Source organism: Cyphomyrmex costatus, unplaced genomic scaffold, assembly GCF_001594065.2.
Source record: "Cyphomyrmex costatus isolate MS0001 unplaced genomic scaffold, Ccosl1.0 scaffold70, whole genome shotgun sequence".
Classification (NCBI taxonomy): domain Eukaryota; kingdom Metazoa; phylum Arthropoda; class Insecta; order Hymenoptera; family Formicidae; genus Cyphomyrmex; species Cyphomyrmex costatus.
This window is the reverse complement of record NW_017280267.1, coordinates 821,177-838,928: the sequence shown is the minus strand read 5'-3', so window position 1 is coordinate 838,928 and position 17,752 is coordinate 821,177. Positions and strand designations below refer to the sequence as shown.

The 17,752-nt window shown below is 34.0% G+C and overlaps 3 protein-coding genes across 4 annotated transcripts; 2 read left to right on the top strand and 1 right to left on the bottom strand.

Annotated features, from left to right (window-relative positions):
• The first annotated feature begins 1,859 nt into the window (after positions 1 to 1,859).
• RpL36A (ribosomal protein L36A) lies at positions 1,860 to 3,295 on the top strand. Its single transcript, XM_018548205.1, has 4 exons — positions 1,860 to 1,957; positions 2,314 to 2,487; positions 3,008 to 3,124; positions 3,214 to 3,295. Exons 1-4 carry the CDS (start codon positions 1,955 to 1,957, stop codon positions 3,232 to 3,234), a joined length of 315 nt encoding a protein of 104 aa, XP_018403707.1. The 5' UTR covers positions 1,860 to 1,954; the 3' UTR covers positions 3,235 to 3,295.
• CCDC53 (Coiled-coil domain containing 53) lies at positions 3,108 to 4,505 on the bottom strand. Of its 2 annotated transcripts, XM_018548202.1 has the most exons (5): positions 4,363 to 4,505; positions 4,085 to 4,249; positions 3,704 to 3,969; positions 3,373 to 3,444; positions 3,108 to 3,140 (listed from the first exon to the last, which is right to left on the bottom strand). In XM_018548202.1, the coding sequence occupies exons 1-4, from the start codon at positions 4,411 to 4,413 to the stop codon at positions 3,381 to 3,383; spliced, it is 546 nt and encodes a 181-aa protein (XP_018403704.1). In that variant the 5' UTR covers positions 4,414 to 4,505; the 3' UTR covers positions 3,108 to 3,140; positions 3,373 to 3,380. The 2 variants fall into 2 exon arrangements, with proteins under 2 accessions (XP_018403704.1, XP_018403705.1); XM_018548203.1 differs by lacking the exon at positions 3,108 to 3,140 and having other exon boundaries at positions 3,412 to 3,466.
• A 1,479-nt stretch (positions 4,506 to 5,984) lies between these two features.
• Tnpo-SR (transportin 3) lies at positions 5,985 to 12,276 on the top strand. The gene is made up of 18 exons (XM_018548117.1): positions 5,985 to 6,293; positions 7,055 to 7,258; positions 7,371 to 7,528; positions 7,598 to 7,670; positions 8,014 to 8,151; positions 8,238 to 8,455; positions 8,518 to 8,662; positions 9,099 to 9,245; positions 9,337 to 9,572; positions 9,644 to 9,783; positions 9,856 to 10,053; positions 10,185 to 10,423; positions 10,490 to 10,630; positions 10,877 to 11,088; positions 11,168 to 11,324; positions 11,433 to 11,600; positions 11,677 to 11,789; positions 11,995 to 12,276. Exons 1-18 carry the CDS (start codon positions 6,177 to 6,179, stop codon positions 12,053 to 12,055), a joined length of 2,865 nt encoding a protein of 954 aa, XP_018403619.1. The 5' UTR covers positions 5,985 to 6,176; the 3' UTR covers positions 12,056 to 12,276.
• Positions 12,277 to 17,752: the final 5,476 nt, after the last annotated feature.

Genomic DNA, 17,752 nt, shown 5'->3' with positions numbered 1-17,752 from the left:
GGGGGGGGGGGGGGGGGGGGCGCGAGAGAGCGAACGATATGGGGAGAGAGCGGGCGGGGGAGAGGTCGAACCAGTCAGGAGTGGAGTGTGCGTGCCCTGCCGACGACTGTGGCGCGAATAGCGCAAAGCGAACCTACTACCAGATCTCCCGGCTCGCCTCTAGCAGCACACGTCCGCAACCTGGCTTTGTTCAAAAATGAAGATGGCGCGGCTTTGAAATCCGATAAATTCCTGATTGGCCGATCCCGTCGTCGCCCGTATTTCACCGCGGCCACCGGCGAGCCGCGATTTTATAGCGGCGCACGGCGTTCCGCGACTTTCCGAAGGGATTCCGCGTGCGACGCGGCCGCTCCGGGTGGAAATAAAATTAAAACTCGCGGAGGACGAGGGGTTCGAGAGTTCGTGGCCCGAGCGGGACGTCCGGTTCGAGGCTACATCGCTCGATTCAAATAAGCCTTGGCGCTGCGCGAATCTTCTAACGTGGGTTTTCGAGGGGATCTCGCGCGTTCGCGCGAGAAATCGATAGACCGTCCTATCCGAACGATGACCATCCGCGATGACCGCGGGACGACGATCGAGCGGGGAATGGACCCGCGATCCCGCTCGTCGCCAATTTCACGTCGCTCGCCGCGTTAGCGCCCGCCCGACTCGCGTGCGCTGTGCTTACTCGACTTTTCCGAAATTCTCGCAGGTGCGCGGTGTTCTAATCTAAAATTAACGTCGCGCGTCCGTTCGCATGTGTCAAGCACAAAAGGATTATTATTTTTTACTTTACTATTATTAATTGTGCTCTTCTTTTTTTATTATTATGCGTCAGCAAACAATCGAAATGACACATCTTGACCTTAAAAAACACACACACATATACATTTCTTAAATAGCATCCCTTATTATAATAATACAGCGCTCGACCGATCCTAATAAAAAGTTTGGTCGAAAAATCTCGAGTCATTTTCTTCTACACAATGCCCGATGATATACAGTCATTACCAAGTGAAGCTAAATCAATCGTAAAAGACAGTCCAATCGGTGCCGTCCTTTAAACGGACACACATCCGCGCTCTCGATAGTGTACGTTTCTCCACTAAAAGACAGCGCCGATTGGACTGTCTTTACTCGGATATAATATAGAACCGCATCGTCGGGTACCAAGGAAAAAATGGCTTGGCACTTTTCGACTCAATTTCATTCTTATTAGAAATAGCGCTACATTCTGTAATGTACGTTGATTCGTGTCGCACACGTTCCTGGGATATCACAGTTCCTCCTCGCTCCTACGCGCTCATTGAATGCATCGGAGTGAATAAGAAGCGTGTTGGAGCACGCGACGCGAACGAATCTTACGATTGGTGAGCGCTATTTAAGAAATATATCGCTTACGTGCGCGTGTGTGTGTTATACATAAATATATTTACTGTTTAGTTCACGTGTACATACATATAGTCACTGCGTGTCGTACACACGTTACTCATACATAAGATTATTAATTAGATAAGTTAATCGTTAGACCGGATTCACCTTCATAAGTGCGAAGCTGCTCGTTTATTTATATCCGATGTAGCGCGAATAACGAAGGGTAGCTTATTAATATAAAATTGCACTTATGTATTATCGATTGGATATTTTCTATAATTTTGACGCCAGTTGTGTCGGATGGCGTAAATGCGAGATAGCGGGCTACGCGGAGACTTTGCTGATCGCACTAAACCGCGAAAGCGTCTCCCCTCGCAGCGATGTCGTCCGCGGCTGGAACTCGGAAATATCGCTGCATCGGTCGCGTTGTATTAATAATTATGTATATGTGCAACGCACAAAAAATATACTCAAGGTTTCTGAATTTATTGCAACGCAATGAGGGTAAAGCGCATGCTCGGGCGCACTACATGGCCGCCGCAGGCGCCACCATTTCCGGTGTGTCTCTCTTTTCTCCCGATTGCTCTCGATACGTTCCAAGATGGTAGGTGAATATGTGATTTTCGCGAGTTTTCATCCGTAAATATTCTAGAAATCTTTAGAATCTTTCACTTCGCGATATTGCATTTACGTTTTTAATTACGTTTATCGCAATTTGGTGGGAATATCTGTCACTACGATGCAGTAATTCGATGTGGGGGGGGGACATAACCTACTTTGTTCGGAATGACTGACAGAGATGTTTTTACTCCGCGCAACACGCGATGATGCGTAGCGTATATTTATTCGAATTATTTATAAAGCTCGGAAATCAGACGTATCTCGAAGATCGATTACTTCGTCGTTGTACAAAATTATGTGTCGAGTCTTGGAATTTTACACGATTGTTTCTCATTCTAGGTTAACGTGCCCAAGCAGAGGCGTACTTTTTGCAAAAAATGCAAGGTACACAAGAATCACAAAGTGACGCAGTACAAGAAGAGTAAGGAGAGACATGCCTCGCAGGGCAGAAGGCGTTACGATCGCAAACAACAAGGGTTCGGTGGTCAAACCAAGCCCATCTTCAGAAAAAAAGTGAGTGATATGTTGACAAAATAAGGGTCTCTTTTACCAACTTCGATTAACGCTAATTCAAGGCTAACTCAATTATCATGATGTCAATGTGAGAATTAAACGTAGTTTATCTTAAAAGAGAAAGAAAAGAAACGTACTAATATATTAAATTGCTACTGGTATTTCTGTGTGTTAATCGTTGATTAATTTATTTGGAAGTTGGTGAAAGACGCTCTAAATCCAACAACAATAATAAATTATATTTATTTAATGACGTAGCAAAACGAGTAGAAGTATCTTTTAGCAAATTCAGATTATACCTGTTCTTTCTAGTACATTCGTTCAAAATGAAATAAATACAAGTATATTTGGCAAAAGTACAAAAGGCAATGTTAGTGCTGCTGAGACAACGACAAAAAACAGACATTAATTTATTATAATGTTTTTTGAGAATATTAATTAAAATGTTATAATTCACTTCATAACAATAATGATAGTATATTGATTTTTATGCTAAATTAATTTTTTTACATTATTTTAGGCAAAGACGACAAAGAAAATTGTACTAAGGATGGAGTGCACGGAATGCAAATATAGAAAACAAATTCCATTAAAGAGATGCAAACACTTTGAACTGGGTGGTGACAAGAAGAGAAAGGCAAGTATCGATACATCTAAAAAATATTCAAATAAAAATAAAATGTGCATTAATTTTGACTAACAGTCTACTATTTTTTTTATTTTCAGGGTCAAATGATTCAGTTTTAAGCTATTCAATGTTTTACATTCTGCATTCTGTATTTAATAAATAAATCTATAAGGATTTGTACATGTCTTTATTCTGTACTTTATAATGCAAAAACGTCTAATATAAAATAATTAGCGATACAGCATTAAAATATTTACCTTAATATTTATTCATCTTGATTCTCATCGTTTTCTGACAATCGTAGTACAGAAACTACCTGTTGTGGATTGCTACCAATATAAAAAAAAAAGTCTAAAGAAATTTATCCTTATGTATGTTAAGCTGTGTGCAAACTGAGATTATATACATTAGAGAGTAATTATTTTTCATAAAAAATATAAGAAATCAAAAATTATATGGTTAATATTTAAGTATAACTGTTAATTTTACTATTCAAATTAAAAGTAAATATGTGCTATTGTTCATTAATCGTATTGATATATGAATGCAAATATATAACTCCTATATAAGAGAAATATCAAGACTTACCCCAATATAGATGCGTCCAATCCTTCCTGTTCCATTTTTAATTTAACTGCTTGTTTTGGTACACCAAAGTGTAACATTTTCAAGTATTTTTCGTAGCGTGGATCTTTAGCTGCAGACTGTGTTTCTTTCTGTTCGTCCTTAGACTCTATCTCATTATTATCAAGTTCATCTGCTTCGCTTATTTCTACTAATTTACTTGTATTATTCTCATTAACATTATTTGATTCCTTACAATGTTCTTGTTCTAAACCAGGTATAGAAGATAACTGCGCAGAAGCAAAGTAAAATATTTAAATATATTTCAGGAGCAGAATAATTTATTGTAAAAGATTTCTTCCTTCTATAATTTATTCTTTATGCACCACACAAAAATACACGTACCCGCGATTCTAATATTTCTAATGACGCCTCCAACTTTTGCAATTTATTTTCGAAATCGAACAATCTCTCCTCGCAGGACAGGGCGAATTTATTCAAAAACATGACGGTATGAGTAATAAAATGATTGATGAAAGAGACCGTTCGCTTTTGGTTGATCGACGGTACCTAGAATACAAACTATTTGAAGTCTGCCCCTATCGCGGAGCATCTTAACAAGCATTGTTATATTTGACAGATGACATGTGCATGCATGAGATACGTCAAAATCTTATCGACACCTTTGTATAATCTATAGTCGGCTCGATTAGCGGTATTTTATAGTCACTCATCGTGGATTACAGTCGTACAGAAATTTTCTCTATCAAGATTAGTTTATCAACAACTGTCAACAGTATCGAATCGACTAACATCATACAAAACACCTCGGTACACCTCTGTAAACCTACGGTGTAAAAAACGCGCATACATTCTCTAACAACCAATGAGAACGTGACATTATATGCTGCACGTAGCTGCAGTTATTTCATTGCGTTTTCAATTGGCAAAGCTGTCGATGCACTTAAAGCTGCTTCACATGCAACGTAATTTTCGTCAAGTGCAACTTGCGTCAACCAATCAAATATTATCAAAACTATAATAATAATAATAATAAAGACTCCTTATAATAGAATGATTTATGAAAAATATATATCAAATTGTATCAGCTACCATGCCTTATTCTTAGAGCGGGTTCACACCTTGACGGAAAAGCAGAAGAGCAGTAGCCAATCAGAACTCGCGCTGGTAACAAGTAGTGTATATATATGTATATATAAAAAACAAGCTCTCCTATTGGATATCGTACGCAGTGTGTGAATCTCATGGCCTTCTACAATGAGCCATTACTTAAGTTTTAAGTGTTAAATCATAAGAAATTGACCAATCACAATCGAATGTGAGAAGAATAATCGACTGTGAGTGGTCAATTTCTGATGACTTAATACTTAAAACTTATAGGTAATGGCTTATTGTAGAAGGTCTATCATATTATGCCAGTGACACACGGTGCTTGTTTTCCTGCTAGATTGCTAGCTAGATCAGATTCTTGCCATCGGATTGGCCGCGATATTGGCACTTTCAGCACCGCAGCTTATACGGTGGCATTCTAATCCAGCTAGCAATCCAGCAGTAAAACAAGCACCGTGTAGAGTCCTCGATATCAGAAAGGCGCAACCAACGTTCTGCGTCCTGATTGGCGTGTGACTGTCAGCCAATCATGACATTCATTCATTGGTATTAAAAATGGCTGACTAATAGACGATAGGTGGATTTCATATTTCGTCTGCAAACGACGCCATTTTTATTACGTTTCTTAAAATGTAAGATCGTAATCTTGATTGTGATTGGTCGATTTGCTTGCTTAAGACCTTAGGGCTACGCAGAATAAAAGGAACAGAGAATAAGAATTTCAACCTATCAGAAATCATATACTGTGGAATAAACAGGTTGTATTCCATAGTACGTGATTTCTGATAGGTTGAAATTCTTATTCTCTGTTCCCTGTTCCTTTTATTCTGCGCAGCCTCCTGACGATTGCTACTAAAATTTTTGTATGTACGTGCGATGGCCTTAATTGACGACACCACGCATGTGGAGCAGCATGGAGTATTCAATGGAAACGTACCTTACGTGTTTCTGCCGTTTCTAGGCTCGAGCTTTAAAAAGTATATATGTATGTAACCTATTCTTTTTGGCTGCACTTTCGGTACTTTTTTTCAATTTTCTCTCCTTCCTTCTTCAGCATACTGCGGTATACTCCCTAATTATTCTAATATCCTCTATATTTCGTAATTTATATTCTGTGAATGCGACTTATGCATTTTCAACATATGAAGTATGACGTGTATGACAGTTAAATAGAACATATTTACTATGGTGGTTTTGCGGTGCATTACCCGACGTCGTCTGTTGATCGTTGGAGGTTAAGTTCGTGGCTTCAAGCGAGGAACATTCAGCTGTGTTTCGGCGGGTTCGGCCTCGGACGAGCGTATCCGTTTGTCCGCTGGGATCTGACTGCATGGGTATTTCGCGATACCGAAATATTTTCTGAAATATGGATTCTCTGCCAAACTTGGAGACCGTTTACCAGGCCGTGTTCTCTTTATATAACAATACAAATCCGGCCGAACCAGGAAGAGCGTCATTATGGTTGGGAGAATTGCAAAGATCGGTGAGCGCACTTTAAATTTTATTATTAAGTTTTTAAGTTTTCTCCTAAATTTAACGTTTGTATTGTTACATGAAATACAGACATGTTTCTCGATATAATTGTATCAAATTCATCTTGAATACAAAATATGGAAATCTGTTTTCTAACCTTAAAGAGAATAATTGTCATCCTGATACAAGAATATGTTATACATGTTATTCTAGGTCTATAATGAGTTGGTAGTTTGTAGTTGGTGAGTCTAAAGTATAATCAATGAATCTGTACAGTTGGCCAGCTTCCAACTTTTAAAGTCCTATTCACTGTGCTAGAGATTGGTCGAAGTTCTTGGATCCAGGAATGTATAACCATTGGTTCAGCAGAAAAAGCAGTTTTGTAACTGTTGTAAAATTTTTTAATATAATTGATTCTTGTTTTTGATTCCTTATAGATGTACATGTATAAACTAATCATCATACTGAAGAATTTTGTAACAATTGCAAAGCTGTTTTCTTTGCTGAATATAGCCAATCAACATATAATTTTTATAGAACAATGGTATGTTGATTGGCTACACATTTCTCATTATGACAATTTGGATCAATTTTTAACATTATGGATACAAGGCTTAAGACTATCGATTACTGACTCATTATACATCCGTTATTATTACATTATTAAAAAAGCTATTAGATGTAAAACTATTAATGTTGCACTTTTTACTTATATTTTTGGATATAAGATTTAATATATATATGTTTGTTTATGTTTATATGTGTCTATAGGTATTTGCATGGAAAATAGCTGATGAAATGTTACATCAAAAACGAAATATAGAATCCTGTTATTTTGCTGCACAAACAATGCGTACTAAGATCCAGCTGTCTTTCCATGAGTTACCCCAAGAAGCTCATATTTCATTACGAGATTCGTTAATAGAACATATATCACAAATCAATGAACATACTAATTCTGCCATTGTTACTCAGGTATTTATATAAATTCTTGCACAAAACTACTCTTTTATAAATTTAAAAGATTTTTATAATTCTATAGATTACTCTAATCTTTATTAATACTATTAAATTTTCATGCTTACAGTTATGCTTAGCTTTAGCAGATTTGGCCTTACAAATGTCTTCTTGGCAGAAACCAGTTGTAGATTTAATTAATAGGTTTGGAGGAAATGCTGCAAACCTTTGGCCATTGCTTGAAATAATGACGGTACTTCCAGAAGAAGTAAATTCGAGATCACTTAGGTATGGTACAACATCTTGCTTATTTGATATCATAAAATGACAAAACGGATTTATTTTATTTTTGTATAGGCTGGGTGCTAATCATAGGCAACATATACTGCATGAACTTAATGCAAATGCAGATACTGTGACAGAATTTCTGGTATGTATAATATCCATGGTTGTGGATAAGTTAGTCTTTTTCTGAATTAAATTATTGTTATATAAAATTATCTCATTTGTGTTTACATAAATCAAAAACTAACTTATAAGAGAATCTCGCGAAAATGTCAAATTTTTAATAGGGGAAAATAAAAAAGTAATTATTATTTAATATTTTATTTATTTTCAATTTTTAATTATAACATGCCCAGAAGTTTATTATCTTATTTTAATAAAACCATGTATATTTTGATACATATAAAACTACTTTATAAACACTTATATATATACACACACACACATTTTATTTTAACATTGGTATTTCATATATAGTGTACTTGCAGAAATTGTGCCTAAAAAACAGCGGTGATAATTTACAAATCCAAGTTACTATTTTGCGATGTTTTACCAGCTGGATAACCGTTCATGCAATACCGCTCAAATCTGTACCCTCAAGCGAGGTAGTGATTTATGCCTTGCAAGTAAGTCTCTTGAAACTGATAAAATATTTTCAGGAAAACTAATTGTTTTCTATTCATCTTTATTTTTTATAATGACTATTTTTCAGGTACTCAGCAATCACATGGCTGTTTCACAATTACACGAAACGGCTACCGATTGTATCTGCGTAATTTTGCAAGCGTTAGGAGAAGATAGTAATACTAATCGTGATAGTGATAATGAAACGAGCGTGCAGTTGCAGCAATTACAATTGTGTCTTTTCACAAGTGTAATGAATTTAGAACAACCATATCACTTATCTGTTGCGCACGAAGACATGGAAAAGTAATTTATTTAATTTATCTAAATATGTTTGTAGCATACCCTAGCCATTAAATATATTACAGGTCTATAAATTATTGTCGAATATTTACGGAACTGGCCGAGACATTTTTAGATACTATGGTGACAGGTAGTGAAGATGGAAAGCAGCATTACGCTATAAAAATTTTGGACCTTGTCCTTACGTGTGTCGGTCATCATGATTATGAGGTATTTAAAATATATAAGATCCAATAACTTTTATGACAACGCTCATGTGTAAGTGGAGAATGTATAAACAGAGTCGAAAAGTCCTGTAATTTGGTAATTTTCGGAATAATCAAGGAGATATATTAATTATTGAGAATCATTGAATAAGAGCCCAACGATTACAGATATTTAATACGCGAGTTTTTATTTTCTTTTGCTGCTCATTCTATTATTGCTGGGCATGCATTTGGCAATAGGTAAAACGAATAATTCAATGATCTTTAGTAATTAATATTTTGTTAATTATTGAAAAAATTGCAAAATGGCTCATTGTCAGTTCAGTTTATTTTACTTGCATGTGAAGATTGTCACAAGAGTTATTAAGATACTCTGCATATCGATTTATTTTTTATATTAAAAATTAAGTATTACTGATTGAATAATATCTTTTGCTAAGGTTGCACAGATAACTTTTAACCTGTGGTATCGGTTATCAGAAATTCTTTATCAGAAAAATAACGATGATCTTAATGGCGTATTTCGACCTCATATTGAGAGACTGATCGGTGCTCTCTGTAGGCATTGTCAAATGGAACCAGACCATGTCAGTATATTTGCTTTAAAATTTTATTACATAATATTTTACAGGAAACAAAATAGATAATTATATCAGAAAATGATGTATTGATTACCAGTTAGGTCTCGTCGAAGAAGGAGGAGGAGGAGAAGAGTTTGCTGACTTCCGAAATCGTGTATCGGATTTGATAAAAGATGTAGTGTTTGTAGTTGGAAGTAGTCACTGTTTCCGACAAATGTTTTCATCGCTGACCGGAGGTCCTGGCCCACAGGGTCAACCTATACATACACCTACTTGGGACTCGACCGAAGCTGCACTTTTTATAATGCAGGCGGTAGCAAAAAACATTCTACCGTACGTTCTTTTTATATTCGTTATGAGATAACTAAAGATTATCAAATATTAACAGTGTTTTTGTTTAACAGAGAGGAAAATGATGTGGTTCCGAAAGTTGTAGAAGCTATTCTTAATTTACCAGAAAATACTCATATAGCCGTACGCTATACTAGTATTCTACTCTTAGGCGAGCTATGTGAATGGATAGATAGGCATCCACAATCATTAGGTAAGACTTGGATAAATACTTGTCACGTTCGAATATCTCAATGACATTCAAATATACTTTATGTTATTTCAGAACCAGTTTTAAATTTCCTCTTAGAATGTTTAAATCAAAAGGGTTTAAATCTAGGAAGTGCTGCTTCAGGCGCATTATTAAGTATATGTACAGCTTGTCCACTGCATATGACAACGCATTTCTCCGGACTTTTGCAAATAGCACATTCTCTCGACAATTTTGCTATTAGTAATGATGCAGCTATTGGCCTACTAAAAGGTGAGATAACATTTTGTAGGGGGGCTATGTTAAAAATATACACGATTATGAATTATTCATAATCGTATTATAAATATATATATAGATTCATTATTTTATGGTAAACTGAAAAACGCTAATTGTTATGACAGGAGTATCGATAATTTTGGCGAAATTACCACACGAAGGAATTACTTCGGCAATAACAGAATTATGCTGCTTTCAAGCAAGTTCCCTATGTAAGCTTCTGGCAGATAGAGTTCCAATCGAGAGAGGAACAAAGACTGATCCTGTGATATGGCTGGATAGATTAGCTGCTATATTTAAACATACTAATCCTCAAATTGATGATTCTAATAAACCTCATCCTTGTCAAAGTGCAGTCACTGAAGTGAGTGTTATGAAAAATTTAGAAGTGAAATTCTTTATATATTAATGACATTATGTATATTTATAGATGTGGCCTGTATTGTCCAGTGTATGTGAAACATATCAGCGAGATGTAAGAGTCATGGAGAGATGTTGCCGATGCATACGTTTTGCAGTACGCTGTGTGGGCAAACATTCTGCTCATTTGCTTGAGCCAATTATAAAACAAGTAATGACCAAGAATATAATATGATATCTAAGGCTGCTTTCACATGCAGCGTAATTTGCGTAAGCGCAACTTAAGTCATCCAATCAAATAGTATCAAGCTGTATCAGCTACGCCTTATTATAATTGAGACAATTTGATTGGCTGATGCAAGTTACGCTGCATGTGAAAACAGCCTAATGTTCTAACTGCACTGTTATTAATGCACTTGTTAAATACATAGTTCTTGTTTCCTTTTTTTTTTTACAGATTGTACCGTTGTATACAGTACATAAACACAGTTGTTTCTTGTACCTTGGTTCTATATTGGTGGATGAGTACGCGACTGATTCAGAATGTGTATGGAATCTGTTAAATATGTTACAAGCTTTCATCTGTCCCACTTTCGCCATTCTTGAACAAGAAGACGGTTTAAAAAATCATCCTGATACAGTAGATGATCTGTTCAGGCTCTGTGCCAGGTTTTACGATGATTAATACTATCGATTGACGTTTTTATTGAAATTTTGTCTGATATTTCGTTCTTTTTTTGTATAAAAGGTTTCTTCAAAGAGCTCCTATTCCTTTATTACATTCTCCTGCTATCAGAAGCATTGTAGATTGTGCTATAACGGCATGCAGTTTGGACCACAGGGACGCTAATAGTTCAGTAATGAAATTCTTTTATGATCTTTTACATAGCGGTCGCAGTTGTAAGGTGATTCTTTGTGAATCTTTTAAATGAATATTGAAATAAAATCCTTCTAATGTGTACATGTAATTTATATAGATTAGTTCCAATTATAGGTTTAATGTTTTTTTTTAGGATCGATCAGACTACACGATACGACGACAATTGGTACAAAATATATTGCAAGAAAAAGGCCAAACATTAGTAGTAAAGTTACTACATGCTTCAGTGTTTGAATTGTCTTCTTACATGTTGTCTGATGTGGCGGATGTCATTATAGAACTTACCCGAAGTGATGCAGATGTATGTATTTTATTGTTATCTTAGTTTTTATCTTAGATGTTTCGCATTTTACATGGAGAAATCATATCTTTATCAGCTCATGTCAAAATGGTTAGAAGAAGCTATTAAGACAATGCCATCGCAAAATGCAGGCGGAGCTCCTACAGCAACACACGATCAACTACTTGAATTTCACAGTATAGTCACGAGGTATGTAATATATGACTTTATGTCAATGCTTATTAATTTAGATCAAACATAATATCGGACAAATTTTGACAAAAGAATTAATATATATTCATTTATAAATTATGAATGTGTGTGATTGGTTTAATATCTACTTAGATTATTATAAATTTTTTTAGCAATTAACAGAACTTAATTGATTTGTATCTTTTGTTTTTATGATATTTAGGTCAGAAACACCAAAAACCGTCACAAATGCTCTACGAAATTTTGCACGCCTGTATCGCTAATGCATTTTAATGTATATTTACTTTGTTAAATTCCTCAAAAATTATTCATAAGATCTTCCAACAAATTTCGATTAAGACCTTTTAAAATAACAAAATTTGTTATGGAAATCTCAATGCTATACAAATATATCAGGAAAAAAGTACGAAGATTTTTTTATGTTCTTACTATCTATAGCTATGTTTGCAAACTATACACACACACACACACACACACACACACACACACACACACAGATATACACACGTATATATATGTATATATTGTATTTGAATATAAAAATGACTTTTATAAATATATATCACAAAATTCTTCTTCATATATTTAGTTTTATCAACTTCTTTCAATTGTTATGTATTTATATTAGAAATACATCTATGTTTTAATAGATATTTATTACTAGATATATGTATACAAATTAACATATACATAAAAGAAAAATGTTTTTTACTTTTAACGTGATAATGAAGTATCTTCGAACAATTTTAGATAGAATATAGAAATTAAATTTTTTTTTTTTGCAGACATACTATAAATAGTAAATTCACAGAATCCCTTAACACTAGAACTGTGGCGTTTATGGGTCTTCCGTTAGAACCGCGTATAGATCACTTATGACTCGTACTCTTTTTATGATTTTTGGATAGGTAAATATAATGGTAACTAAATAATACACTCTTGTTAATCAAATTGTAATATCAAAATCTATGTATGACCATAGTTAACGAAAACATTACATACATACTGGCTGCGTTTAGCAGAACGTTTATTTTGCAACTATTGGAAGTTTTCCTCCTTCGTGCTGATTGGATTATACTTTTAGATCTAGAGGAACAATCCTGTTTCAGCAAACAATTATAAAACAGTTGTAAAATTGTTGTGTTCTGCTGAATGCAGCTATAGTGAAATAAAATCAAGAAGCGTGCTATACCAATCAAAGTCTTTCGTTTCCTTCCTCTCCACGAAATAAAGAATTCTGATTGGTTAAATTTCTTATGCCCTATATGTTATGCAAGAGTTTATGCTCACTTCTTATTATTCCCTCCCCCCTCCCCCCCCCTCGTAGCTGAACAGCGTTCAATTATCACGTATAGAGTATAGAAAATTTTCTAGAGAAATAAAAACCGGTACCGATGTAAAATAAGAATGAACTGATCTTAATACATCGTTATCAATGGTGAGTCTAACTTGTCCCACGATCGCAGTTTATAGTATATCTAAATTTTTATCAAAGAGAGAGAGAGAGAGAGAGAGAGAAGGATAAAAAGAGGGTCATTATAAAATTAAAATTACTTGTAATGTAAATCTCCAGATGCAAATCCAAATTAATTGGGAAAGAAAGAACTATTAGATGGATAAAAAATGATACAGCTGCGGTTTTAGTGTTAAAATCAGGATTGGGTAAGTTAGTAATTTTTTAAACTAAATAAAGTTAAAGTTAATGGCTTATAAAATTAATAAAATTAAATTAAAAGTTAAAGGAATAAAAAATTAACTTAACTAAAGAGTTAAGAATGAATTAACTTTAGTTAAAAAAAAAGTTAATTTAAAAAAAATTATTTTTGACATCAGAATGTAATTTTTCTTAAAATGAAATTACTTTAAATAACAATTACAATATAGATTTTATTAGATTTATTATATATTATTAAAAGTAACTAAATTAAGTTAAAAATTAATTTCATTTAAAATTAACTAAGTTAAGTTAAAAGTTATTAATTTTTTATAACTTTTAATGTTTTAACTAGTTATTACCAAACTCTGATTAAAATGATATATATATATATGTCTGTATGCATATATTAAAAATTTTATTTATGTATAAATCATATTTATATATGTAACATTATTTAAAAAATTCTAAATTTTATTAAATATTATATTTCAGTATTGTGTGTTGTTACATATACTTACGCGTACACTCAATATAAAGCAGATTAAATTTTCAAATTATGAATGTAATTAATGACATTTATTTATGTCAATGTTCCTTTTTACAATTTGGGACGTTTTGATCAATCAAAAAATCAGCTTGAGACAATTGCACAACCTCGAAAATGGAATACTTTATATTTTTGTACCATGATCTTATCATCTTTGCAAGATTTATAATTAATAATAATTACATAGAAGATACAATATATTTACTGTGTATCTACAAGGTAAAGGCTGCGTACAATGAAGGAACAGGAGAATAAGAATTTCAACCAATCAGAAACGATATACTATAGAATACAGTTTCTGATAGATTGAAATTTTTTTTCTCCTACTCCTTCATTGTGTGTGTACGTAGCTCTAAGGCACATCCACAACTGCGTTCTAAAACTCAACTCTGCCAACCTGAATATCAATGGGTGCGTCCAAGCCCGAACAAAGCTACTAATCTGCTCGCCGACCGATTAAATATGATTGATTGGATCTGTAAGTAACAACCAATTATGTTCATCGAATTGTTTAACAAGTCATATAACTTGTGTTTCTAAATGGAAAGCACTGTTAATCAACATATTTAAAAACAGATATTTCTTAAACTCTAGTAAGAGGGAAGGGGGGAGAGAGAGAACACTCACTTAAAATTGTTGTATCTTTTATATCTTTGATTTTAGGACCTTTGGCCCAAGAAAAACTTTTGATTAGCATCACTTAAATTAAAACATATTTCAATTTCTTTTTGAGAAATATTTTTTCTCAAGCTATACAAACTGTTAAATATATGTAATTTTAACAAACATAACAATGTGATACTTATTAAGATACAACTGTATTATAAAAGTTTTTGAAAAATTAGTCAAAAGCATATTAAAGTACAAATTTTAAGTTCTAAAATTCTGTTTTTATTTTTTGTTCTCTATGATTTTTTTTACCGAGTTTCGATGATTTGAAAGTTGTGTAATTTTGAACGTTTTGGAAGTGTTCCTATATTTTTAGTTGAATAGTGTATGTAATATCATACGCTGATATCGCCGCCACCCCGAGTCAAATATCGCGCACAATTAGCAGCAGTCATAATAACGCTCGACACAAACGGTAAAGAGTTGTTTTTTTTTCTCCAACTGGTATTACTTGATAACAACGGTATTTATTTCACATATATAATATTTCTGCATAACTATAAATACTAGGAATTTATATTGTGTATCTTGAAATAAGGTGAAAATTGCAAAATTGGGCAAATGCATTAGATATTGACCGATTAAATTATGAATATTTTAATGAATTTATTCACTTTTGTAATTTTCACCTCATTTCGAGATATATAATTGATCCCCTATTATACTCCGTAAGTGAAATGCAAGCAACGGCCGGGTATAAGTGTCCCTTCTGCCGCCCCACGCCGCTCTTTTCACGTACATTTAAGGCTGGGTCCACAATCTCGCTTTGAGAGGCCCTAAACCATAAAGCCGTAAGAAATTGACCAATCATAGTTGAATGCGAGAAAAATAATCGATTGCTTTACGGCTTAGGGCCTTTTAAAAGCGAGAGTGTAGACCCAGCCTTATGCCTATATTTATGCCCATCGAGCGACTAGGACTACACTGAACCAAAACCACTGATATATATAATATATATATTATATATATATATATATTATATATATCAGTGACCAAAACTGTACATAAATATGTAATAAAATATTCATTGAATTAATGAAAATTGGTTCAATAAATTCTTTTAATGATTCATATTATAAAACTATTATCAGAATTGCAAGAATAAATATGTATATAATTATATCAATGAATCCAGTTATAAAAAAATTAATTGAACTTTAGGTTGCGGACATTGATTAGCGAAAGAGGCGGAAGGGATAGGAGAGAGGAGCAGCAAAGCTAATTCAAGCAATTATTTTTCACGAATTTCAACACATTTGTAACATCTCTCCCTTAAGCCCATTCTACAATCGCGTAAACATAGTTGTAAGTGGCTTGTAGTTGTAAGAATTGACTAATCACAGTCGAACATTCTCTTCGTATTTGACTGTGATTGGTCAATTAATGTAATGCCCGGAAAGAATTAAGATCGACTACGGGTGCCAATCCTTTGCCCTCTCTTCCCCCCTGTTCCCTCTTTCAAACCCTTCTTCTCCCTCTTTGTCTGCAACCGATACTCAAAGCAATTTTGCAGAAGAGATATTGAAGCTCTGCCAAGCATTCGGTTCTCCGCACAAAGAAGCGACCCCCCGTTACATTCCCTTCACTGCGAACGCATCTTTGGTGATCCTTGCTCTCATCCTTTTGTTTCCCTGCTCGCTCGAGCAGATCGAGCGCGATCGCAACCGTTTAACTAATTGACCAGTTTAAGCAATTACGTGTTCTCTCTTTCTGCTCTTTCTCTCCACTCGAATTGAATCGTCGCAATATTTATGTCTGAGTCAATGTCGTGAATGACTCACGAACTGACAAATCGTTGACACGTTGTAGCACCAAAGTTTCGTTACTTCATTTAGCTAATTAATCATTAATTGGATATGATGTGCCATTTTTTATTGCTAAAGATTCTTATAAAAATTAACATAGATAAATATTTTTAATCAAAATATCAGATATCAGAGAACATAATGGTAATAAGTAAATATGTGTATCTTTATTAATAAAACAGTTGCAATAAAAAAAAGGAACAAAAATTTTGGAAAACCATTTTCTTTTTCTACAATTTCTATTTGTTTAAAAAAACAGAATTTCTTAAATCTAATGTTCTAAAAACTAGAAAAAAATATAATTACATGGTCGAACATTTAAAAAAATGTTACGACACACTTGGATATGGCATGTATTATTATTATTTAAGGATTACTCACTGATCAACTCGCTATTCTTTACGCCAAAAAAGGGCATTACATATATTCAAATCTGTCAGGTAAAGTTTGGCCAACTTTTAAAATTATAGAAAGTGATCTTTAAAAAAAAAAAAATTGTAAAAATCAATTTGTGAAATTAAGAAATGCCATACAGTGTCTAAAATCAATCATTTTTTCGAGGGGATTAATAATATTTTTTCGTTTTATTTGAATTAGTAATAATTTAACGCGATTATAGATATACGGGAAAAAATCTTGCCCAAGTTAAAGTTAGCAGATATGGTTTTATATAGTCTTATATACGTACCACATGTGAATCGTATAACAATTTCAAGATAATGTTCCAATTAAAGCATATGCGAGAGCATATGTGGAACGGAGTTAAAGATAACAGTCTCGCGCCGAAGATAGTTTCATGACATGTAATTAACAGGCAAAACCCGAGTGGTTAAATTTAGATGGCACCGTATCCTAGAATACTTCTTTGGCGGCTGAACTTCCGAAAATGACCCACGCTCGATATGAATTTTGGCAGAAATACTCCAAGTAATATCAAATTAATGCTCACCGATAAGAAGAGGTTTAATGTTTGAATGAAGTTATAGGGTGCATTCCACTTGGCGCTCACAACGCTTGCGAGCGTTATTTGTCCTTGTTTAACATTTAATAAACAACAAGGATGAAATGATTCCATGAGCGTTGCGGGCGTCAAGTGGAACGCACCTATAGAAATTTGTACTTATATTATTTTTAGTATATATTACATGTTTATTGTAGTTTATATAGGAGTTGAATGGAGGGGATTTCCATGTAAAGCGACTTTCATCCCACCTCCTCCTACTAAAGGGGCACACGATTTCTATGATTGTACTATTGTGCACACGAGGTTCGACTCTTTCCA

Coding starts and splice junctions, on each gene's coding strand:
- RpL36A (XM_018548205.1), top strand. Junction 2,488..3,007: donor AGCCCATCTTCAGAAAAAAA/GTGAGTGATATG, acceptor ACATTATTTTAG/GCAAAGACGACAAAGAAAAT. Junction 3,125..3,213: donor GTGGTGACAAGAAGAGAAAG/GCAAGTATCGAT, acceptor TTTTATTTTCAG/GGTCAAATGATTCAGTTTTA.
- CCDC53 (XM_018548202.1), bottom strand. CDS start 4,413: ATGAGTGACTATAAAATACCGCTAATCGAGCCGACTATAGATTATACA. Junction 4,250..4,362: donor CGACTATAGATTATACAAAG/GTGTCGATAAGA, acceptor TTTGTATTCTAG/GTACCGTCGATCAACCAAAA. Junction 3,970..4,084: donor TAGAAATATTAGAATCGCGG/GTACGTGTATTT, acceptor GCTTCTGCGCAG/TTATCTTCTATACCTGGTTT.
- Tnpo-SR (XM_018548117.1), top strand. CDS start 6,177: ATGGATTCTCTGCCAAACTTGGAGACCGTTTACCAGGCCGTGTTCTCT. Junction 10,054..10,184: donor AGCTATTGGCCTACTAAAAG/GTGAGATAACAT, acceptor TTGTTATGACAG/GAGTATCGATAATTTTGGCG. Junction 11,601..11,676: donor TTACCCGAAGTGATGCAGAT/GTATGTATTTTA, acceptor TATCTTTATCAG/CTCATGTCAAAATGGTTAGA.